The sequence below is a fragment of the Equus quagga genome, unplaced genomic scaffold (genome assembly GCF_021613505.1).
Source record: "Equus quagga isolate Etosha38 unplaced genomic scaffold, UCLA_HA_Equagga_1.0 HiC_scaffold_447_RagTag, whole genome shotgun sequence".
NCBI classification, from domain to species: Eukaryota; Metazoa; Chordata; class Mammalia; order Perissodactyla; family Equidae; genus Equus; species Equus quagga.
In genome coordinates this window covers 169,253-195,068 of record NW_025793810.1, presented here as the reverse complement: position 1 = coordinate 195,068, position 25,816 = coordinate 169,253, and the positions used below count along the sequence as shown (strand labels likewise).

Genomic DNA, 25,816 nt, shown 5'->3' with positions numbered 1-25,816 from the left:
AACTGACATCCCTTAAAGATTGTCTTTTACATGTTGTCCCATTTGCCTGGATGGGACTTTATCCTCACTCCACTTCCAAATTCCAAGTCCCAGATGAGGGAGCACGACCCCTCCCTTAGTGTCTAAGACCCCTGCAGTGTGTCAGTAGTGGCAGCTGCCACTTCCTGGTGCTGTTCTCCAGGCATCTTGTACCCTTGACCACATGGAGTCCTCCTAATGACCTTAGGCTATTTATTTGTACTAAGCCTCATTTCAGAACAAACTTAAGGCAGCTAAGAACCCTGTGAAGTTGGCATGGATATCTCCATTTTTAATTAATTAATTTATTTATTTTTGAGGAAGATTAGCCCTGAGCTAACATCTGTGGTCAATCCTCCTCTTTTCCCTGAGGAAGACTGGCCCTGAGCTAACGTCTGTGCCCATCTTCCTCTACTTTATATATGGGACGCCTACCACAGCATGGCTTGCCAAGCGGTGCCATGTCTGCACCTGGGATCCGAACCGGAGAAGCCTGGGCCGCCGAAGCAGAACATGTGAACTTAACCACTGCACCACCGGGCCAGCCCTGATATCTCCATTTTAAGGTGAAGAGACTGAGGCTTGGAGGGTTCTGGTAAGTTGCCTGAGGTCGTGTAGCTGCTAGTGGCAGAGCCAGTATTTAAACTCAGCCGCACTCTTTACCCCAAGTAGCCCCACCAACGTCATCCTGGGGGAGGTCGCCCAGCAGACAGCGCCCTGCTGGTGTACATTTCCGTTCCCTCTGGTGTGGGACTCCATCTGTTTTTCTGCTGGTGATTCGTGTGGGGTTCTGCAGCTGATTCAGGTTGTCCATACTGTGCTTGCTGATTTATATATTCACGCCAAAGAGGCCACAGAAAAAGGGAAGATTGTGTTCCAAGATGGGGAGCTTGTGACTGTGGGCATTCATTGAGATCCAATTGGTCTTTCGGCTGTGAATCTTTCCAGAAAGTTCCAAAGCACGTTGTTACCACAGTACTTGTGAAACTCCTTTATCTTGTGTGGCCCTCCCAGCTGCTACAGAGATAACACAGACTGGAAAGCATATTTTCTCCTAAAAATTTCAGTCCGCTTTTCTTTCTCTTACCACTAGCTGGAAATGTGTCCTCTCAGCTAATTGTGCCCACTGCCCCTAAGAACACCTGAAATGCTTCCCGTTTTCCTAAAGAGAAACCACTGAGGAAAAACCCCACACTCCAGATTTGTGGGTTCAATCTGAGGAAGTGCAAACACTTGCCTGAAGTTTCTTTGCCTGAGCTCCTGTCCTGTCTTCCGGCTGCCCTGGTCCTTCACTTCCCCTAAGTTCCCTCCTGCTCCACGTGGGACGGGCTCACTCTCCACCGTGTGAGGGGAGTACCCCTTTTCTCCTGGGCTTTTCCGCACTTTTTCCCGGGTTCCCAGGTAGAGCTGCAATGATCCTTTTGTGCATCCCTGACAGACCCACTGAGGAGGGAAGTAGCACTGTTACTTCTAGGACGGGCGGCAACGGGAATTGTTCGCATTACACAGGCCAGGCTGGGCAGCCTGCTAGACGCCCGCTGCTCCTTACCTAAGGACAGAAACTGAAGATCTGTGCACAAGCGAATACAGTAGAATCCCATCTCGTTTGGGATCAGGTTCCAAGTGAAAATCCAGAAAGATCAAAATGAACTTTAACATGCTACACCACTACACCAAGATAGACCAAGAGACAAAAGATTAAAAGTTAAAATGTCAGATGTGAAATCAAACAGCGCAAGAAGAAACCGGGGAGAATCCCCGGATGGTATTTCTAACTACGACGCAAACTCGAAGGCCCGGGAAAGAAAAGATTAACAAGTTCCATTACGTAAAATAACACACTTCTGCATAAAGAAAAATATAATAAGCGAAGTTCAAGGACAAGCATCAACCGGGAAAAATATTTGCAAACCAAACCGCAGACGACAAGCTGACTTCCTAAGTATATAAAGACCTGGAAATCAAGAAGAAAGCCGACAGAGAAGTGGGCAAAGGATGTAAGCAGACAGATCGCAGGAAGAAAATATAAATGGCCCTTATGTATAGGAAGAGATGCTTGGTCTTACTAATAGGAGAAATTCAAATTAAAAGCTACAAGGAAATGCTATTTTTAACCTATCAGATTGGCAAAAATACAAAAGTTTGACAGCCGTTTGGCAAGCTATGGGAAAGCAGTGCTCTCATATTGCTGATGAGAGTGTAAACTGGAACATCTTACGAGGGGAAATTTAGCAATATGTATCCAAATCCCAAATGCTGATGCTATTTGACACAGCAACCCCATTCTTGGAATTTATCCTACAGCTTAGCTTGAACACATTCAAAATAATGTGTTTTTCAAGTTATTCACTGCAGCATTGTTTGCAATAGCAAGATATTAGAAATAATTCAGCTGTCCATCCATCTATACAATGGAATTTTGTGTGTGTGTATAAAAGACAATGGGGACATTCTGTATGGGCAGCTATAGAAAGATCGTCACGTTATACTGATACGTGAAAGGAAAAAGGTTTGTTCAAAAGCAGGTAATAATATATGTTCCTATTTGCTTGTGTTTGCATAAAGAAACTCTGGAAGAACACGCAAGAAACTAACAATAGTTGTCACCTTTGGTAGGAGTGGGTGGAAACTAGATAGACGGACAGGGGCGGGAGCAAGAGGCGGGAGCAAGACTCTTCATCAAACACATTTTGATTATTTCATTTTTACGTCATTTGTGTTGCCTAATTTAGAAAATTAAATTTTAAAAATAACCTTGAAAATTCCCTTCAATTGTGCATAAAGTCCAGAACATAAGGTTTTATACATATGATCCTATTCCGCAATGTTTTACACACTAAAGTTTGAGAACAACTTGACTGAAATAAGGAACAAAGGTTAGGCCGCTATGCAGTTGTCTGCATATTGAAATCGTTCTCCTTTAACACACCCATCAAACTCCCAGCCCGGGTTGTGGGAGAATTCTAACGAGCACCTGCTCGCCTGCAGGGGTTAGGTTCATGTTAAGCCTCCAGAGCAGGTGTGGCTGTTGTTGTGAGGATTAAAGGAAGCAGAGGAGTCCCCATTTCAGGGATGGTTGCAGTTCACAGGTAAGTTGAGTATGCACATGATGGGACTCCACTTTTTGGTGGTGATATTTCCTAAACTGTGCCAGGTCAGGACACATGGTCTGAGAAGTGCTGTACCCCTTGAAGCACTAGGACATCATGTCTGAATCTGTGCTGTGCTAGGGAATTAGAGGAGGGATGGTTAACATCACATACAGTTTTCACTGTGAAGGATGTGGAGGTGACCACAGTCAGAAATCTTGAATTTCATGGCATTGGTAATACTTTTTATTTGTTACCTCCCACAGGATGCAATACAACACACATCATTCATTGGACCTGAAAAGAACTGAGAACAAGGAAATATCGAGGAGGCATTTCAATCTGTTGATGTAATCATTAAAGGTGAATTCTTAAGTCTCTTTTCATCAGGAGAGTTTTTGATATATTGGTGCAATTTTAATCAATGATGCTGCTTCTATAGAACTCGGGTGCAGCAGATTCCTCTTAATTCTTCTCATGGAAATTAGTGGAGAAATGGACTATCCAGAACATCAGACTCAGAGAGGAGGGGGGGTGTTTTATGAAGGACCTTGTTTCCTTGGCCAAAACAATTAGTACTGGTTCCATAGACAATAGAAGATATTTGAGATTTTGAATAGGAAGATGACAGGATAAGCATTTCCCTTTAGCGACCCTGGCAGTGCAGTTGGTTGGAAGTGAGAGGAGAGTATCCTGTGGAAAAAAGGTGGAAGTGTGCCAGGCGAAAGATGATGAGCGGCGCATCGGAGTCTAGAGAAGAATGTAGGTACAAGCACTGACTAGGTGCGAGGAGCAGAGGAGGATCACAGAAAGCCTGGAAATTAGAGATTGGTTGACTGGGGAAAGGGTGGCATCGTTAATGACATGGGAGACATCATGACATGTTTGGAGGCAAGCAGAAGACCAGGGCTTTGAGGGGCCAGCAGGGCATTCGCGGGGCTCTGTCCACAGGCAGTTTCAAGGGAATTCTGGTGCTTCAAGAAATGCTGAGGCTGGAGACGTGGGTTTGGGAGAAGCCATGAGAGTGAATGAAGTCACCAAAGGAGAGAATCTGGAAATCTGTGTTTAAAATGTATATCTTGCTTAGTTCCACCGAGGTTTTGACATGGCCTCCAAATAAAAAGATAAGTACTTTAAGACCAAAATCTGAAGTAAAGGGGGTGGAGAGAGAAGGAATCAGTACTAGGATTGCTGAATGATAATTATAGCCACCAAACACATGGCAGAAGCTGGGGGAGAGAAGACAGAGAGAGAGAGAAGGCCTGAAGACAGAAGCTTTAGCAACTGGATTTTTAGCAATTGGAGTTACTATGAAATGCCCAGTCCTCTGTCATCTAAAGAACTAAAACTGGCCGACTCTAATAATCCAAGGACGCCCATCCTGGACCCTCAGGGTTATGAACTCAAGGGCTGCCCGTATATAAATATTTCTGATGCCAGGTCAGTTTAAAATTTACATTGATAGGTTGGTCGCTAAATGCTTCAACAAGCCTTTCTGATGGTCCCAGTAATTTTCTGTACTATCTTCAGCTGCTTGAATGCAAACAAACTTTATTTTCTAATACCTATGGTTAATTATAGGTTTCTGAAGTTTTTACTTCCTACTTGGGTGAAATTTAGAAAAGAAGATTTTATTCTTGCTCCTTCCCTCCCCGTCTTCTCACATACAACCAGTGATTCTTTCTAGCTTGAGCTCCCAGTGGTTTTTTGTTTTTCAACATTGGCACCTGAGCTAACATCTGTTGCCAATCTCTTTTTTATCTTCTTCTCCTCCTCCTGAAAGTCCCCCAGTACATAGTTGTGTATTCTAGTTGTGAGTGCCTCTGGTTGTGCTATGTGGGACGCCGCCTCAGTGTGGCCTGATGAGCGGTGCCATGTCCGCGCCCAGGATCCAAATAGGCGAAACCCTGGGCCACCGAAGCGAAACGGGTGAACTTAACCACTCGGCCACAGGGCCGGCCCGATTGGTTTTTAATCAGGCCTCTTTCAATGAGTGCTGAATTGCAGTTTAGGGTTTAATCTTTCTAATAAACAGATAAAAAATGTGTCACTGGTTGAGAGTCAGTGTGGAGGAACAAGTTTCTTTATGTTAGGTAAGTCAGCCCTGCCCCCAAGCAGTTTCATTACAGAAGCAAATTCCTTCTTAGGTAAGAACATTTCACTTTTATTCTTACCTGGTGAGTGAGCTGTGGCTCAAGTCAATAACAACGAGTTCCAAGTCTTGAGCACATGAGTGGGGCAGGTAGGGAAATGGAGCCAGACTTGGGGCAGATTTGTTTCAACTGCACATGTTTGCTCAATTATTTTGCATCTAATACTAGCCGCCTGTGGAAACTATGCCAAATTATAATGATTCTTCATAGTCAAGCTAGAAAACCAAATGTTATTCGCATGATCTAGAAGAAAGATGACCAGCCCCGAAGAGAAAATCTTTGGTTCTCCTGGCTCAGAGCTTCATCAAGTGCAACTTAGAAGCGTGGGTGGGTTCCACTCCGCGGTGGAGTTGAAGCAAATCCCTGCTCAGGCGTCCCCTTCTCTAGAAGTCTCCCTGAGTAGCCCGGAGTCCCTACAGTGTTAGTTCATTCTGCATCAGCATTAGTGAGCGCTTCTCACGTGCCAGGTGCTCTCTCTCCCTCCTGGGACCTGGTGCACACTTCTAGTCTTGAACATATCCTGAATCAAATGGCTGGTTACAAGCCAGTTTCTCTGTCAAAATGCTGACTACTTGTGGGGGAAGCTTTCTGTCTTTGCATTTCTGTTTCCCCAGTACCTAACATGTAAAATAGATGTGAAAGATGCTCAGTAAGTATGTGCTGAAATGCAGAGTGTGACAGCACACTGAAGGGGTCGGGGAGTCAGGCGGGAAGAGGTCGTATACGCCTGCTTTCTTTGCACTGGTCATTCATTCAACAGCTAGATAAGCAGTTCAGGGTCCTTTCATAGGACTTACCAGAGAGTGTCGAGTAAGCCAACCGGAACAGTGACTGAGAACTACATCGTTAAAAATAATGGAAGAAACTCAGAACGTTCAGTCTGAAGAACAAAGGAGCTGAGGTGTGAGTGTGGGCCTCTGCAGGAGACAGGCAGCACCACGCAGGCAGATGCCGAAAACAAGACCAAACAAGGCAACTGGCGAGCAGGGATGGAATCCCCGCCGCCCCCTCCTGCCTCCCCTGTCCCTCCCTGCAGTCTCGAAGCTGGGGCTCAGCGGACTTTGGGTTTCCTCCCCTGCCCGGCCCCACCCCTCCAGGAGCTACTGGTGCACGTCAGAGCTCCCGACACTGACCATCTGCAACGCCAGCTACAGCTGATTAGGCAGCTGCAATTAGGACCCCAGCCCACCCCATCCAGGATGCTGCCCCTTCTCAAAGTTCTGAAGAGCCGTGGAAGGAGGGAGTGGAGCCATTCATTGCTCTGATGGAGGGCACAGCCGGGAAAATGGATACCAGAGGAAGGCAGGTTTCCATACAGAATGAGAGCCGGCCAACATGAGGACAACTGCCTGCCTGATGCTGGTCCTCCCAGCCTACAGGAGGGGATGCTCTAGGCCAGCCTTCCCACTGCCTTCCCATGACCTGTAAAGTAGATTTTGTGAAGGGGCCCAGCACACACACTCACACACACACACACACTGAAACTAAGTTACACAGGACAACACTTACCATCACCACATGTGATACACTCTGATACTTCCCTCCTCTCCTCCTCTCTTCCACTCTCCTCCAATTTCTTTCTGTTCTCTTCTACTTATTCTTTTAAATATGCCGGTCTCAACTGAATCACTTGATCTCACAACTCACTGACGAGTCACAACGGGCAGTTTGCAAAGCGCTGAACAAGATGGTGTTTCCGTAGAGGTGGCCAGAGAACACCTGCATCAGAGCCTTAGAGGCTCGTTAAAATGCAGCCTCCTGAGTCTCACCAGCCCTCCTGATCTGATTTCTCCGGATCTGGGGACCCGGGGATAAGCGGCAGCAGGAAGCCCTGCCCCGGCAGAGTCTGGAGTGGGCGCCTCCAGAGTTCCCTGCAACTCCGAGGACTGGCTTTCATTGAGGCCTCACTGTACACAAGGCATCGTGCTAGGAGTCTGGGAGACACGAAGAAACCCAGCACACGGCACCTGTCCTGCTGGAGAGACGGGACGTGCACATGGAGGAAGTTAGATAACAACTTCGTACTCACAGCCAGCGAGGAGTCCAGGCCTGTGCTGTCCTGAGTCCAGGAGGCGCAGCGGACCTGTGCGCTGATGCAGTTGGGGAGGCCGGGGCCGTCAGAAATACCCGGTTCCCATTAACTAGAAACGGGGAGGTTCTAGTCCGCTACCGTGCCAATAACCGCAATGACAACCGTAACAATAACAAACAGCTAACCTTAATCGAGCTATTTAATTACCAACATGTGGCTTTACATTAATTCTCTTTGGATGCTAACAACAATTCTGTGGGTTGGGTCACTGGTTCTCAAAGTGTGGTCCCTGGGCTAGCAGCATTAACATCACCCTGGGAATTCGTTAGAAATGCACATTCTCAGGCCCAGGCCTCGTGAATCAGAAACTCTGAGCTGGGGCCCAGTGATTTGCTTTGACAGGCCCTCCAGATGATTCTGATGCACATTTAGCTTTGAGAACCATTGGATTAAGCAGTAGTTTTGTCCCCATTGTTACACGTGGCAAGGCTGAGGCACAGAAAGATCGAGTGGGCTGCCCAGGGTCGCTCAGCCAGTAAGTGGTGGACCCAGAGTTTGAACTCAGGCAGCCTGACTCTCACCAGGCACGGAAGACACTGCACGGTGCTCTTCAAACGCCCAGGGCGCAGTCCCTACGTGCTCGCAGAAGTAAACGCTTACCCTCCCAGGTGGGCTTCAGGAAGCCCAGGAGAATCGGGGCAGCAGTCACGGAATATCACATCAACGGAGGCTGCACACCACATGGTTCTGGACCCGTATGTGGCTTACAAAACTGACTGGCCTTCCAGTTATTTGTGGTGATAAATTGAAGCTAGGCTTGGTTTCTTAGAGCCACCCGCGCCCACTTGGCATGGAATGGAAGCTGTAAACAAAGCCGACTCAATAGCTTCCAGGACCGCACGCCCTCTGCCCGCGAGGCCGCGGGAGCCTGCTGGGACACTCCCCTGCTCTGAGGCACTTTGTCGAGGATGATGACCAGTGGTTACCTTCCCTTTGCTACACTCCAGTCGTGGCGTGTCCCCAAAACACCTTCCACAGAGCATAATCCTCCTCTCCTCTCTGCCCACCCGACTCCCTCACCCAGGCAAGGCTAGCAGGGGTCCGGGAAGGGCACCCTTGGTGTCTGGAAGGAGGGCGGAGGTTGGAGCCTGTCCCAGGCCAACCTCTCCTCTTCTCATGCCAAGGGGAACTGCTGATCTACACACTGCCAGCTTCGCCTCTCCGACCCAGCGTCTGGGCCCCATTCCTGGCCCTTGTGCAGGCCTAGGTGCCTTTGCAGTCTTACGTTCCTAAATCACCTCCAGTCCTCCCCAGGGGCCCTTTCACTCCCTGTCGAACCCCTGACAATAGGTATGAGGACATCCCTGGCCTCTTTGGGATTTTCCTGCTCTCCCCTGACATTTCTGCCTATCGTAGAACCTTCAGAACTCACCTTTTCTCTACTGGCTCATTTCATCAGGGGGAAGTCTCATCTGTTACTTTTGCTTCCGAAACAGCCCTAGAATAGACACACACACTTCACTCATAGACGGAATTTTCCTCACCCACCCACCCATCGTTTTGTGACACGCATTCTTTTTTTCTCAAAACCAATGTATTCTAATTTAAATAAGAAATATGTGCAATAGCACCTCGGAGAAGGAGATGCCGTCCTGAGATCCAGCAAACAGTCGTTTGTCCCAACCCCACAAAAGGTGGGGAATGACCGTGCCCACCTGGCAGAGCTGTTCTTTCCATTCTTCTCTCCACCTGGGGTCAGACCCGCTGGTCCAGGAGAGTCGCTCTACGCCATCAATACTGAAATGCTTTGTGGGGTGGTCATCAGAAACTTTGGGCTTCACTTGAGCCTTCATGTTTTAAGTCTTCTGGAAGGTTTCTTTGCCCTGCAAAAAATGCCCTGCACCATCCACTCTTGATTCTTGGCTGATTACAGTCACATCATGGTGAAATTGTTGACTTCCCTTCAGGGTTCCTCATTCCAGGCTGTAAGCCAAGCCCTGGTCTTATTCATGTCTTTATCCCTCTGCCTTGTACAAAGCATAAATGTCTGGATGGAACACTGGAAAGATGGATGGATGGATGGATGGATGGATGGATGATTGGATGGTTGGATGGATGGACAGATGGATGGATGGTTGAATGGATGGATGGATGGTTAGATGCTTGGATGAATGGTTGGATGGATGGCTGGCTGGCTGGCTGGCTGGATGGATGGATGGAGGGATGGATGGTTGGATGGACAGATGGATGGATGGTTGAATGGATGGATGGATGGATGGATGGTTTGATGGATGGATGGATGGATGGATGGATGGATGGATGGATGGATGGATGGTTGAATGGATGGATGGACGGATGGATGGTTGGATGGCTGGCTGGCTGGCTGGATGGTTGAATGGATGGTTGATGGATGGGTGAACACATTGTTGCATAAACAAGAGGGTGAAACCATTTTGCAGGTACTGAATCTTCCTCTGAAATTTCTTTGAAATTGCTCTATGAGTTCTAGAAAACATAAGAGCCTTCCTACAAAGGCACAGTGGAATCATTGGAAAACTACAGAGAAGCTACCAACATTTCTGCCAGTGATTTGTTGCTGTTGTCTGTAAATTTCCCAAAGAATACATTTCACCTTGGCAGTGTAGAAATAGCCAGAGGTGACCAATAAATCTTTTTAAATTAGTGCCATTGAAACCAAGCAAAGGCAGATCCCTGAAAGGCACTGTTAAACAGTGGCATAGTAGAACAATTTTTTTGTGTCTGTGTGAGGAAGATTGGCCTGAGCTAACATCTGTGCCAGTCTTCCCCTATTCTGTATGTGGGACCTGCCACAGTGTGGCGTGACGAGCAGTGCTAGGTCTGCACCCAGGATCTGAACCTGTGAACCCTGGGCCACTGGAGCGCAGCATGTGAACTTAACCAATATCCCACCGGGCCGGCCCCAGACAATTCTTTTCAACTGAGTTTTGTAGGATTGCACTAGATTATTGGAAAAAAGATGAAAATATGTAAGCATGCGTACGTGGAATGTCCATGGGCTGCCGTCTGAGAGATGAGACTCTAAGATACTTCTCTTGCTTCTATCAATCACCTTCCCTCGGTGGCCTTGGGAAAGGGAGCAACTGCAACGCATTACATTGCCCCGAGCTGAGTCATGTCCCTACTGCAGCAACTCCCTTTTGCCACTGGATGATTTGGAAACATAATCCTTACTTTGTAAACAGAAACTTCTTTCAAGAGTTTAGTTAACTACACCCCAAATTGTGGTTGGTGATAACCGTTAAGCTCAGGGAAGACAACGATTAATTTGGTCAGTTGTGTTTGTTTTCAAATTATTATATATGTGTATTTACTAACATGCCCAAAATTGCCGAACTCCGATCTGCCCTTAGTCAGAGCCTGTCTCCCAGAACTTTGCTATCTACCTCCCACAAAAGTTACCCGACCAAGGTTCTACACGCTCAAGATGCTCTCCTCTCTACTCTTAAGATAACCTGAGGTTATAGATGAATGAATTGCACCCATCTGGTGAAAACTGTATTTTAATGAGCGATCTCTAGAGTGGTGCCTAAATCTCCATGTTTCGCCCAGTTTAGGAACCCGTGACACCACTCAGAGCCCCACAGAACACATGCTCCAAGGGGACGCCAAGCATCCTTTACTCCTGGCCACATAGGCAGCTGCTTAGTATGCCTCTTTCTGATACCGAGTAATGGGCTCACTCTGCTCGCCACACTCTGAGACAGTCAATCACGAGTTAGGGATGGAGAAAGGAAGTTTTAAGTCGATTTAGCTGCCATAATCGGTAAGATGACAGACTAATATCTCCAAAAAACCCATCTTCCAAGATTAGAGAATCTTGAGGCAGTTACGTTGGGAAGTGGGCAGTGAGGAGGGGTGCAGGGATGTTGGTGTCCAGGCGTGATGGGCTCCAGGCTCCACGTTGTTCCATTCTTCTGTCAGCTCTGATGGGTCCCTTGTACACGTGTCTCCTGCCTGTGGTTAGCCTCTTCCTGCAGAGAAACTCATAGAAGAGAGTTTTGATTTATCAACCTATTGTGGAGTACATACGTAAGCAGACGCCATAAATCAAGAGGGCATGCGAATTTTTTAGAGCACATGCAGAGCAGCAGAGGAGGGGCTGGGGCCATTTAGCATAACAAGATGGTCTCACTTATGCTCACTTACACTTCCAAAGAAAAGTTGATAAGGTATATATTTTAGTGGCCAATATTTTTTCTCAGTGAAAATAGCTTTATTGCTTTTTTGTGATTTTATAAATAGTATGCATTTTTGTGGTGACATAAAGAATATGCTTATCATTATTGTAAAAACTTTTAATGATATATGAATATCCTTTTCTACACTCCTCTATGCACGTGTACATGTTTATATGAGTTTACGCACTTGGGATCATTTTGTACATGTTGTATTTAGTTGCAGACACATTTTTAAAAGTTTCCCCGTTTTGTTTCGCTTTGTTTTGGATGGGGAAGAGAATGCTGCCTCCCCCCACCAGCAGACAACTACCCCCAGGGAACCAATGTTAATAGTCTGGTGTACATCCCGCCATTTCTTTCTCCACGTTCATACAATCCTAAGAGAACATTCACACCCATATGTGAAGTTTGGGTGTAGAACACCTGAATGTCTTTGTGTGAGAACGTTCCTCTCATCCACTACTTCGTGCCGTTCTTCCTCACCTAGTGAATCAGCAAGTTGAAACTAACTCAGTACTAAGCTGAGTGGGAAAGTGGTAGTTTCCAGGGAACTGTACTGAAGTGGGGTGGGGCTGCCAGAGTTAATCCTGTCTGCCTCCCTCGGAATCCACTTAACACGCTCCCTCTCAAGTCACCTCACTCATCTGCTCTGAGTCAAGAAGGATAAAACCCAGAGCCTGCTCAACTCAGCACAGCCTGAACAGGGGCCCGCTGTGGTTCTGGTGACGTGACCCAGGCAGTGGCTGCACACGGGGGCTTTGCTGTTGGAAGGTCTGAGTTGCACCCTGGTTCTGCATGTTCAATGGCTGTGTGACCCTCACAAGTCTCTGGTTCCCATCTCAGTTTCCTCATCTGCAAAACGGGGGTTCTATAATAAATCTCACAGAACTGTTGTGAGGATTAAACGAGATAACACGTGTGAAAGCATTTTTAAGTTAGGAAGCGTGTTAGACAGTGCAGGAGATATAAAGGAAATGGAAGGCAGGCCTTAGTTAAGGGACTAAACCTTATCCCAATTGGTGAGATGAACACAGAGGGGATTGTTTCAGTCCTGGGGCAGTTGGGTGCTGAAGAGCATGGCCATATAGCTTCCAGTCGAGGGCAGTGACTCCTCCAGATAAGAGATGTGCCCACACACAGACTGTGCCAGCTTCATCTCATGGGTGGAGTAACAGGCTCCCACCTCCTGATCCATGAAAAGCCCTAAGGGGAAGGCCCCTGGCCTGGGTCACACCCCCCAGTTACGGCTGGACCCACAGGAGCAGGCAGGCTGCCACCTGTCAGAGGTGAAGAGCCTTCTGGGGCTGCAGCACTCAGGGAAGCCCCTCCCGGCCCCCAGGCTCAGGCGGATTCCTGGAAGCAAACAATGATCCTATGAGAGAAGAGCTGAGCAGAAAGGCAGAGAGTGGCGCCGGTGGGGAGATGGCTCTGTGCGCATCTCTCTAGTGAGGAAATAACTGCACGCGGTTTCCCACACACCCCCTCGGACCTCCCGCTCTCACTGCTAGGAATGTTGTAACAGCTTTATTGAGACAAAATTCACATACCACAGTACTCACCCAGTTAAAGTGTATAATTCAATGGTGTACAGTGTTCATAGAATTGTGCAACCATCACCACAATCTAATTTTAGAACATTTTCATCACCCCTAAAAAACACGCTGAATCCACCATCACTGCTAGGCATTTAGCCAATGGAAACAGTCACAAAAGCTTTTTTGCCAAGATCTATACGCAAAGACGTTCCTTGTGGGAAGAAATTCATACAAGAGTGCAAAAAGAAAAAACCCTGCACAATTATATTGTTATGATTATTTTTAATAATTATATAGAATTATTATACTATATAATTATTTGGGACTTCTCAAACAAATTAGAGGCATCTATATGACGCACTACCAGACCGATATTAAAATGAATGAGGTGGGACTATATATGCTGATATGGGAAAATATCCAAGAATGGCGTTTACAACATTACACCTTTTGTAAAAATTGTTTCAGGGGTATTAACACCAAAATGACACAGGTGAGAGAGCTTGATTCAGCTTTGCCGTTGGCCAAGATTAGACTTTGTAAAATATTTCCAGACACTGTATTATGTTACCTTGGAGCTCTGTGATGCAACGACCAGAACTGCCCACAAGTGTCCCTAGGAGCTGATTCTGGATGACCTGGAAATGCGCCAGCTGGGACTTGGGAAGGGGGTTCACCTCCCTTCTCTGGTGGCAGAGGTTTCACCAAAACTCAGCTTCCCCAGGGACCAGTGGCTCCTTTCCCTCTTGCAGAGGGTCTATAGCTTCTCATGGGCTCCTAAGCCTGGGTGCTGGGCTGCCAGCATTCCCAGACAAGTCCTGTACGTAATGAGCACCCCAAATCCAGACAACCTGTTCACTGCCCCATCAACAAGTCCACTTCTGATGCTCACCGTCTCAAAAAGGGGACCCACGGGGGATCAGGGTCCCTCCTCTAGCCTGTGGACCCATGTGCATGTCCAGCAGGCCTCTCTGTGTGCTGTCTCTCTGCGAGATTCTCCTGTCCTCAATAAAGCCTATTTTAAACCCTTGCCATGTGGCATTGCAGGATTTTTCTCAACTCCTGGCATTTCACAGGTTTAGGGTATAGAGAAGCACTTCTCATTTTAAAGCTTTAAAACTCTTTAAAAATCTTGGTTTGCGTGTCTACCCAAACCATAGATTACGAATCTTCTAATCACTTTTTTTTGAGGGGGGGTTTGGTGAGGAAGATGGGCCCTGAGCTAACATCTGTGCCAATCTTCCTCTATTTTGTATGTGGGGCGCCGCCACAGCATGGCTCGATGAGCGGTGTGTAGGTCCGCATCTGGGGTCTGAACCCACGAACCCTGGGCCACCGAAGCAGAGTGCACAAACTTAACCGCTTGGCCACCAGGCCAGCCCCTCCTCATCACTTTAAAGGGAAAAAGACTTTCCTAGTAGATTTCAATTATTGTCCCGCTTTCAGCTTGGACCTGCACATTCTGTCTGCTCGCTTTCTTGTGCAGGTGGCCAGCCACAAAGTAAAGACACCAGTGTCTTACTTACACCTCGGCGAGATGAATGCCATGACACTGCCCCAAACAGTCACCACCTTGGCCTCCACTAGCACACGTGTCAATGGAAACGCTGTGCAGGTGATGATTTTACTGACTCTCAACCTTCTCTTAAACCTCAAACCCCGTTGCTAGAGGAGCCCTCTGCGCTAGTCTGGAAAATTTCTCTGGATGCTTTCCCCACGAGGACTGGACAGCAGAGGGTGGAAGCCTGTCTCATGGTGTCTCCCTCACCACCCGAGACAGCACTGGAACTCTGAGCAGCAGCATAAATTCTATTTTTCCTTAATACATTTTAAAAACAGCACCCCAAGACCTTAACTCCACAAAGGCAAGAAACATTGGCTTTTGTCCTGAAGCAGTATTGGAAGTACAGGGTGTAATATGGCCCAATCATTCCCGGCCCGGCCGTGGGAACCCCCAGGAGGAGGGGCTCCCGGAGAACTCTCCTGTGGAGGGAACTGGATCTGGAGCTCTGCACTCCAGAGCAAGGAGCTTATCTCGGAAGGCTTGGAAGGTAAATTGGGACGCTCCCACGCCCTTGCCGTGCACTACCTACACCCAGCAAGAACAGAGTCATAACAGGCCCTGACACAAGATACCTCCCTACTGGAGAACAGAGTCAGCCCAGAAACAGCCCTCTCGGCAGGGCAGAGGGCAGGAGCCTTGTTGAGTAGAAGGCTCTGGTAGCTGGAAAAGGGCAGGAGCGATGTCCTACTTGGAGAGGCGAGGGGAGGCGAGGCCCCTGATTGGTGGGCTGAACTTGACACCAATGCCAGGAGTAACTTGCTCAACACGGTGACGGTGACGCTGTCGCCACTCGGGTACAAGCATGTCTTCAGTGCAGCTTTAGCGGGTGAGACCCGGGCAAAACAACGGAGAAGACAGCAAGCACCCTGGTACCTAATCTCACTCAATGTTTAAAACAACCCTGCAAGGTAGACGTCAGTTAGGGTAAGCATGTCACCCAAACCAAGATACTTTGGAGAGCAAAGGGAACCACTGATATGAACACAAAGACAGCAAGTGTAAATGGGGGTGGTCCTGGGCAAAGCGGGGCTGTGGCGGCCTAGTGCTGCTGTCCCCAGGTCACAGACGAGATCCCTGAGGCAGGGAGAGTGCAGGTCACTCGCGTGTGGAGAAGAAGCAGACTAGTCACCCCAGGGGCGTCTGACTCGGAGCCCACCTCTCCGCGCACGTGGAGTAGCTCCTGCTCGCTGCTCTGGACAGTGGTTCTCAGAGCCCTGCTAAGTTCAGCAAATCTTCACTGGAACCTTAACACATAATGCAAATAAAAGCAGAGGGGTTTGGGTGGAACTGGGCAATGGACTCACGTTCCATCCGGCTTCCCTCTAGCCTCCTCCCTCACCCCCGGGGCGGCCTTGGAGCCCCACCTCAGCACCACGTCTGCAGGGCACTGAGAGGACAAACCACAGGGAAGACATCTGACGAGGGGTGGCAAGGATGGTGGTTGGTGCAAGATGGCAAACTTGCCTTTGGAAGTCCTGACCATTTAATTCTGTCACTCTTCTGTCCTTTGCTACCTGTGGAATGCCTGCCAGGCCCTCATGAAACACCTTGAACCCATCTTCAGTCTGGGTCCTAATGGCACCTGGAAGGAGTGAATGAGTCCCAGGTGTGGCTAACGCCAGCAGAGCTCCCCCGGGCCACTCGTGGACGCACCTGTTTCATCCCACGCAGCTTCCTCCTCCTCCCCTGCCATCTCTGCCCAGTCTTTGGGGGCAGACAGATCACCTGGGCATCTTGTGAGAACGCAGATTCTGATTCGATAGGTCTTGGGTGAGGCCTCAGAGGCTGTGTTTCTACCAAGTGCCCAGTCCTGCCTGTGCTGCCGGGCTGTAAGGAGGAAGAGCAGAGGCCCAGAAGGGATCAGCAAGACCCCTGGCAGCCAGGCTTGTTGAACAGGAATCTCTGGTTCATCTGGATATTTGTTCCCGCCTGGAGAAGCAGTTCTGAGGTGTTAAAGCCTGTTCCTATGTAAATGAAGCTGTGTGTCTGGTTATTTGCTAAGGAAGCTAGACCTTGCATCATCTAGTTCCCTCTTAGGAATTTACAGGAAAAGCAATACATTTATAGGGAGCTCTTGCCCGAGAAGCTGCTAAGTAGCACCGTATTTTGAGAAACATCTTCCACTAAGGTGACAAACCTGTGCTGCTTCCCACACGCACATTTCCAACTGGCGTGAGGAGAGCTGGAGAGGGATTCCCCGGCCGTGGCTCTCCCTATCCTTCACGGAAGAAAGTTTTCATGTTAGAACATGACGCAGATGAAAAGTCGAGGGAGCAGAGGTTCCCCAAAGCCACATGAGTGCCTAATTAGTGCTGTTTGAAAGTGACTCTGAAGTTTCGTGGCGAGCCCTCAGGGAGCAATGATGCATGGCAGGAGCCAGCAGCAACGTAAGAGACCCACCAAAACGGCCTCTTTTACCAACAAAGTCATCACTTTGTTCCTTGGAACTTAAATATACATGCGTGTTCCAAGCACAGCCCAGAGCTGTAGCTCCACTCTCGGCCCCACTATGGGGACAGAAAGACGCAGACCCTCTGTCAGATTGTGCTTGGGGACCCGCATGTAAACTCCCACCGCACATCTTCACCCTCAGCACCTTCCCACGTGCTCCTCAGACACAACCCACCGAAACCGTGACTTTGTCTCCTCCGGGAAGTCAGACCAGCCAATCACAGTCCTGAGCACGAATCAGAACCCACTTGGACAGTACGCGTGTTGTTCACTCCGCAAAATAATTTCCCCGAAATCAGGAAAAGTAGGACAACCAGAAAATGGTTATTTTCCCATGTTCTGCTTCTTTTATCCAGTTGTATATTTGTCCTTTGAAAATATTCCTCTTTCGCAGGTTAACAAAGCTTTTCCTCAAAGCGTTAGTCTCTCCACCCCTGGATGCTTTGGGTGAGGGATAGCTAGCGCTGTCCTAAAGCTATTCCCATTTAGAATAGCAAAGAAGCTTTGAAAAGTTGTGCTTAGCTGTTTATATTTTTAATCTTGTTGTTTATTATTTATTTTATTTCATTTTCACGGAAAGTTTTCATCGGGAGAGAAACGCTGTCTCATGATGGGAAGGGGGACAATGTTGAGATGAGTCTCACCGTCCCCTATATATGATGCCTCATTGCACATAAACCAGCCACAGGTTTGCGGCGTGTTGTTGACGGTCCTGTGCACAAAGTGGGCAGCTCAGGATAGAGGAGGTCTGCAAAGCTCTCAGCGCCGTCCAGCGTGGAGCTAGCCCTTCTGCCTTTCAGTCCCACTATTCACCAGGCTGCAACATTTGGTACTTCCTAATATTTCTTGCCCTCCAGAAATCTTGCCTCCAGTAGCCCTCTTCTCTTGTCAAATGAGAGTTAGGTTGTAGAAGTGTGAGTCTGGCCAGAGAAAACCAAAGCAGCCCCATACCAATAGCACAGGGAGTTGAACAAGGTACCACATCAGACAAGAGAGTTTGTCCGTGCAGGCACCAGGAAGATCCCTGGAGCCAGGAAGAAAGGCAACCGTATATGGCTCCAACAACCGAGCAGAAGTAAGCTGAGTCCTAAACAGGATCGACGAAAGCATCTCCTTCTGTTCTCCTTTTGTTACCGCCTATCATTTATTCAAGTCTCATATGAACATTCTAACTTTGTTCAGTTGGGCCATGGGGAACCAACCAAGAGTCCTCTGTCCAGTGTAAGAAAAAAAAAGTGGGAAGCAGTTCCTCCTTAGGCCAATGTAGTGACGGCAGCATCCGCCACAGACCCCAAAGGGAAGGAGAGTCTCAGGAGAAAGCCAAGGCCAATGGCCCATCCAGTGCCAGCCCTGGAGTTCTGAGATTTGTTTTGTTTTTGTTTTTGTTTTTTACTACGGAAGGTGAAATTTCCTCACAGCAATAGGTAAACCTGGGCAGGTATCCTGGGGCACAGGTGCTGAACGCCACAACAAACAGCAGCCAACAGAAGGAGGCCAGGCCAGCAACAACAGAGACAAAGGACCCAGAGCCTGAAAGGTCAGGGTGGATGCTGAGAGATGCACCGTGGAGGAGAGACAGACTCAGACACGACAGAGGCTCTGTGGCTGGACCTGGGACCCACCAAGGTGAGACTCAGGCTCAAGCGTTAGGGTAAGAGCCTTGTGACTAGAACTGTCAAGACCCGGGGAGGTAATGACCTGCCTCACTTTAGACTGCAGCTGCAGAAACATGGACAGAGAGCTGACAAAAGCCTCAAACCAGCTCTGTGAAGAAAATCATAAGGGTTCACAACTATATAGCATGCTGCAATTTCCAACACCTTCTCAGCTACATACTGAATTTGATGAGTTATAGGAGCTAGAAGGTCGGTGCAGAACCAGCCTTGAAACTGACTCAGCCTGAAGCAAATAACGTGTCTTCTTCTATTCCCCCACTGGGAAACAGGATGGTTCCAAAGCTGGGGTGAGGTGAGAGATGGTTGAGGGTAGAAGAGTCCCAGCTAGAGAAGTCAGGAGGATTCAGGAGCAGAGAGTAAGACTGCTCATCACGAGCTTTTGTAATTCAATTCATCCTCCTTTTTCCTCACCATTGACTTTCTTCATTTTACTGAAGGAAATGCCAAACTCAAGGAAACCAAGGCTCCAATCGCAATTACTTCCACCCAAAAGGAAGTTCCTGAGACAGCATTCAAATCTAGATCTTGACAGCCTTCCTTCACTGACTCAAAATACCTGTTTCCGTGCTTTATTCACTCATTTCATGTTTACTGAGTGCTTGCGTGTTCCACTCTTGTTCTAGGAGCTGGAGAAACAGCAGTGAGCAAACAGACGAAAATCCCAGCCCAGTCTTCCATTCTTCCACTCTTTGCTTCCCTCAATTCTCAGATAGTCTGTACTGCCACCTCTTTTTCCTTCCTTACCTCCTGCCTCATTGCGGTTTCCCTCTCGCTTCCAAGGTTGACTCTGTCGCTGTCTTCCCCGTCCCCTCCTGCTTCCTCTGAGAGCCTGTTCCATCAGTTATCTCCTTTCTCTGTATCCTTCCTCTGGTTCACTTCCTCTTCGGCTTAACTTCTTACAAATATGTTCAACTTGCCCTGATCTATTAAAAAACAACCAGAACAAACAACAACCTTCTCTCACGCCAGCCCCCTCCCTTGTGCTGAGCTGTGGCTTCATCCCTCCCCTTCCTTTCCCACCAACCTTTGTAAGACGAGTTTGATTTGGCTGCCTCTCAGTCCGCTTCAAAATGGCTGTCTCCTGGCGCCACTGTACTGCAACTGCTCTTGTCAAAGTAACAAAACATTTTCTGCTAAACTGTTCCTTATATGTGCTCGACAGTTAAACCTACTTTAAACTGCACAGTAGGATTGCTAAATCGTGGGGCTCCAGGATCACAAATGGACTTATTTCTGATTGGTTGGGCTAGGGACCGCCTGAAGGACCGTCTTGAGAGCATTTTGGAGCCAGATCCGAAAGAGCCAGCTGGAAAGGGGGCTGAGATCGACTCCTGGTGTCTGCCGTGGAGTCAGTGTCCAGGGGTGGCGGGGTCAGCCCTGGCTCAGATGCTATTTGTTTATTATTTTATCTTCCCTAAACCCTGCAAGAAGAGGAAACTCATCTCTCTTTATAAATGAGCAAACTGAGACTCAAACAGGGTAGGTGGGTGCCCAAGGTCATGTAATCGGCAAGAATCAAGGGCCAGACGTAAGCCTATCTGATCAAGTGTCCTTGCTTTTCCATCTCACCACCCTCCTGACTACCTTGAAAACAGAGGTGGTGTGGTCAAGGGAGGCAGCAGAACTCAATGATCGGCACATTGCTTCTAGTTAACTTTTCTTGTGTGTGCTCAGTCTCAAAGTGCATGCCCCCATTATACTGCGTAACTCTTCTTTCAGTAGTCTATGGGAGTGAATAATCTTTTAGCAAAATATGAAATAATAATAATGACCAACATTTATCGAATCCTTTCAATGTGCTAGGCATCATTCTAAGTACTTTCCAGTATAAAGTAATTTAATCTCGGCAACCTATGAGGAGGCACTGTGATTTTCCCATTATAGAAGCAAGAAAACTGAGTCTCAGAGCCATTAAGTTCATTTGCCTGAGGTCACACATCTGATAAGAAGTGAGGCCAGGACTCCGGGTGAGGAAGTGGACTCTTCTGTAGAGTCCATCACTTTCATTTCACTGTGCTGCCCCTTTCCAGGAACCAAGAACTCATCTGTATAGTAAACAAGCATAAACTCTCTCATAGTTAGCACAGGTTTCAAGCTAGTTTAATTCTCTAAGTCTCACCCACGTATCAAATCCAGTAACTAAAATACTTTGTACCTGTTACTGTGTTACTATAATTCCTGAGAGATATACCTTCTTGGAACTGTAACTGCAGTCTTCTCCTACTTTTTGCTGAGGGTGGCATAAGACGGTGAGGACAGGTCGAAAGGCCACAGAGGGGGTTGAAGAGGCTCCACTCACCAAATCTGGTAGTGAATTTTTGCTCTTTGTTTCAAAGATCCGTTTTCCTACAGTGTAATTTCTATTGCTCCTCTTTAGACACAACTTTCTCTTGCCATATTTCTCTAAACTTAAAAAAATTTAAGACTTCTAGGAGGAGTCTCAAGATGCCATCAGTGGGAGATGGCTTACTGACCTTTGCTTTTCATAGACCTCTAAGGAACTCACGACATTCTTGTATTTCTTTTTTTTTTTTTGAGGAAGATTAGCCCTGAGCTAAGTGCTGCCAGTCCCCGTCTTCTTTCTGAGTTAGACTGGCCCTGAGCTAACATCCATGCCCATCTTCCTTTACTGTATATGTGGGACGCCTAGCACAGCATGGCTTGCCACGAGGTGCCATGTCCGCACCCGGGATCTGAACCGGCAAACCCAGGGCCACTGAAGCGGAACATGTGCGCTTAATCGCTGCGCCACTGGGCCGGCCCCTGTGTATTTCTTGAATTCGTTCTACTTTACTCTTGGCGTGCAACCCATTTGGTTTTCTCTCCGAAAGTCAACTTAGACGTCAAGCCAAATTATTACTAGAAAGCCCTGCCTGTTTTTTCACTCTTTTTAGTTGCAAAACAAAGGTCATAACAACCGTAGAGGGAGCAGACTACCCAGAACCTGCAGGACCATCCCATTCCTCTCCCCATAGGCAGGTCTAGAGAGGAAGCCAAATCAGAACCGGAAGTTTCCCTAATAAGCACAGAATCAGAAGGGAGGTAGATGGACTGGCTCTTTGATGCATCCAGAGAAAGCCAGACTCCCCCATCCTCTGACAGGCAGCCGAGCCGGAAAACACCGGACCCCGCAGGCGCTCCCTGCCCACTGCCGGTATTCGCCTCTGGTTTTGCTTTTCTCCAAGCTCGCAAAGCTCCCCAAACTCCTCTTCTGATTAATGTGTTAATGTAGGCACTTCTTGACAGGTATTCCGAAAAATGTTGTGCCACTTTTAAAATGTATATACCAAAAGATTTTTATCTACAAGAAAAATGGTAAAGAGGAGTTGTCATACTCAGAAAACATTTTAATCTGCACTATCCATATACCATACCAACATTTACATGTAATTTACATAAGCGATAACCATAAACTAATCCTATGAAATACAACAAATGTGAAAATGTGTTACCACGGGATGAGCAGAGAGAACTGAAATGACTTTAAGGTGAATATGTTTAAAATCCTCAGAGAAATACCCTTATTTTTTAAAATGGAAGACCTGAAAAAAATTGGTGACTATGAGTCAAGAATAAGTACGTAGGAAAAGAACCTGTAAAATATCCTGATAATGAAAAATGTGGCCATGGAACTTAGAGACCTTGAGACTAGACAGAACTTTCATAACGAAAACATGCGGCAGGCGTTGTCGTTAGCCCACTAGACAGAACTTTCATAACGAAAACATGTGGCAGGCGTTGTCTGTTAGCCCTAGGATTGATGAAGAAACACCATTCACCGAGAATTTACTCTGTGCAAGACATCTCACTAACACTTTTTTAATTAAGTAATTGACATATGAGATTGTGTAAGTTTAAGGTGTACAAGGAGCTGGTTTGGTACGTTTGTATGTTGCAATGTGATCGCCCCCATAGAGGTAGCTAACATCTCTATCTCCTCATATCATTATCATTTCTTTTTTTGTAGTGAGAACAATTAAGATCTAGTCTCTTGGGGGCCAGTCCCCTGGCCAGTGGTTAAGTTCACGCTCTCTGCTTCGGCGGCCCAGGGTTTCGTGGGTTTGGATCCTGGGTGCGGACACGGCACTGTTCATCAGGCCATACTGAGGCGGTGTCCCACATGCCACAACCACAGGCACTCACAACTAGAATACACAACTATGTACTGGGGGCTTTGGGGAGAGGAAGAAAAAAAGAAGAAGATTGGCAACATACGTTAGCTCAGGCACCAATCTTCAAAAAAGAAAATGGTGGAAGGAATGGCAAGAAGGAGGCACATCAGCTAATACTGCAACGTAGTATCCTGCCACAACAGAAGGGTGACATTTTTCTCTTACGTTACAGTTCCCACTGAGATTTCGCTTCTATCATCTATGAGCTGATGACTCTGAAATCGGCGTCTCCAGCCTGGAGTCCTCGTCTGCCCTCCAGATTCCCATATCCAACTGACGTGCACTTGGAAGTCCACCAGGCAGCTGAAACTGAGCAGCCCTCAGAGAGGACTCTTGGTTCTCCGGCCCCACCCCCACTGCCGCATCCCCAGCCTCCCAGCTCAGCAGATGGCCCCACCTCTCACACACTTGTTCAAGCCCAAAACGGGGACTCTTCTCTGAGCCTTCTCTTTCCTTGTCTCCTGCCCCAGCTAAACTATCAACTGATCAGTTAACTCTACTGCCACAGTTCAAACCAAGACTGTCCCCTTCTCTCCATCTCTGATGCCACCACCCTACACCCTTGTCTACGCGCCCATCAACCTCTAGCAGGGCACAGAGAAATGGCCTCAGGTCTGGTCTCTGTGAGGCCCTCTTCCCAGCAATAACTCATTCTCTGTACAGTGGAATGATCTAACATAAATCACACCATGTCACATCCTGACTCGCAGCTCTCCCATGGCGCCTCTGCCCACCTAGAAACCGGCACACCCCTTGCGCTGGCCCTGCCGTCTTTCTGACCTTCTCTCCTACCATCTCCCCCCTGCTCTCCACACTCAGCCACACTGGCCTTCTTCCTGCTTCCCAACGTGCCGAGCTCATTTCTTCCCTGGGGCGCCTTGGGGCTCTTTTCCCAGGCTGTCTCTCAGTTGGTTTGCCTTCGGGACTCAGCTCAAATGCCCTCCAGCACTGACTCCCCAAAACTAAAGGAGTCTCTGAAGTCACTTGGTGTCACCTTACCCTGCTTATCCCATTGCTGCCTGTTTCCTGAAGTCCCCTTCTTTCTCTAGCTGCTTATTATCCCACCACTTTAGAAATACACGGTATTTTGTCTCATACTTTACAGTTCCCACAGAACTCAAACACACATACACACCACACACACACATACACACACAGACGTACACATCTAAGCTCCATGAGAACAGGGATCTTGTCAGGCACACAAATATTTTTGAATGAATGATCTTATTTGATACTCATACTTTTGCCACTCATTCCCGTGCAATTCATATGCAAGAATAAAATAAACTGCTTGTAACTCTCTGAAATGTAATATGCAATTTCAAACTTTCCTGACTTTATGCAAGTGGTTCCCTCTGCTAAAAGTGTCCTTTCTCATTCTTCTGGTAAACTACTATTCATTCTTCAAACCCCTGTTTGGGCAGGGAGCACGCCAAGGAGACGAGGATGGCAGCCGTGGGGACAGCCAGGCAGGGGAGTGTGGAGCTGTACTGCCCAGTTGGTGGGTCAGAACTTGGGGCTTACGGAGGACTGGATTAGAGTGTCTGAGATGAAATTCTGCTCCAAGCCGGGAGCCTTCCCTCTCCTCAGACAGAAAGCAAAGAAGTCGGCGTTGGATATCCAACAACCCACTCACTACCTCCACTGGCGTGTTTGCAGGCTTCTCACCTTAATGTGTGTGGGTAGAACTGATGAGGTAACAGATAGCCCCATTCACTGCCCAGCTCAGAGAGGTGGAGACATCCTTGCCTCCCCCCACACGCCTCACGTCCCATGTTTCAGCAGACCTGACCCCTTCTTGCCACTCCCCCACCGCCACCCTCCTCCATGCCTCATCACCCCTTGACTGTCTGCCACTGTCAGAACTTCTAATTGTCTCTCTTCTCCCCACTTGCCCCTACCCTCCATCCTCTGCGAAGCAGCCAAGGCAATCTCTTTAAAACTTAGATCCTGTCACTCACCCCTCAAACCCTCCAGTGGCTTAGAAGCCACTTCCCATCATGTTTAGAAGGCTCAGCAAACCCTTACTGAGCCTCGGAGTCCTCCCTGGTGGTCTGGCCGCTCGCTACTCCTCTGGCTCATTTCTAACCAGGTTTCCATCTGGACAACAGGAAGGAGGTTGACTCTGTGTGACACTGGGCAAGTGGCTTAATGTCTCTGTGCCTCAGTTTCTTCACCTGTAAATGAAGATGGTGATAACACTTTACCAAGCTATTGTAAGATTAGAGGCGTCCTGGGGACAGTCTCAGGCACTCGGCAAGCCCGTGTTCATGTTTGTGTCTTAAACCTTTCAATTTGAAGAAACAAGTGAGTATGAAGAAAGACTAAGGAACGAGAACACAGTTGCAGGTTGTTATCATCGAGTTTTAAACACGTTTTTATGAAGTCTTTAGTTACACACGTGGTGGAATCTCCTTTCACCTGTTAAAGCCAGAGAAACCTGAGAAAGAATTAAAATCTCATGAGTTTTATTGGCATTGTATTGATTGACAGTTTGATTAGATTAAAAGCAATTACAGCCTGTTGAAAACTCAGTTTTGATTTATTAGTCCCTGGCTTCAAACACATTCCCCGTGGAAATCAGTCTTGGCCTCCAAAGGGGCTGGGCCAGAGGCTGACTTGGGTGACTCATGGCAGGGAGGCCGTGCTGGCAGGCGGGGCGGTGGAGGGCCCGGGGGTGGAGGGGGGGCGCTCCTGCCTAGCCGGGTGGCTATAAAGCATGAGGTGCCAGCGCCAGCTGCTGCTGCTCCCGCGTCCTCAGGGCGGACACGCAGCCAGGGCTTTGCTCTAACCTACCTGCTCTGTAGCGGAAAATCCCTCTTCTGCTGGAGCCATTGTTTCCTGGCACGATGCCGTCCCTTCCCAATTCTGACGAGCTGATTTTTTTTGTGAATGGAAGAAAG

At 47.9% G+C, this 25,816-nt stretch overlaps 1 protein-coding gene and 1 long non-coding RNA gene across 3 annotated transcripts in view; one reads left to right on the top strand and one right to left on the bottom strand.

Moving 5' to 3' along the window:
• Positions 1-10,818: 10,818 nt before the first annotated feature.
• LOC124232315 (uncharacterized) lies at positions 10,819-16,480 on the bottom strand. Its single transcript, XR_006886818.1, has 2 exons — positions 16,265-16,480; positions 10,819-11,305 (listed from the first exon to the last, which is right to left on the bottom strand). It is a non-coding gene; the product is annotated as an uncharacterized LOC124232315 (long non-coding RNA).
• A 9,160-nt stretch (positions 16,481-25,640) lies between these two features.
• AOX1 (aldehyde oxidase 1) overlaps positions 25,641-25,816 on the top strand; it is a 61,395-nt gene continuing 61,219 nt past the window's right edge. For both annotated transcript variants that reach the window (XM_046649270.1, XM_046649268.1), the window contains exon 1: positions 25,641-25,816. In XM_046649270.1, the coding sequence (XP_046505226.1) occupies positions 25,763-25,816 (54 nt within the window). In that variant the 5' untranslated portion in view covers positions 25,641-25,762.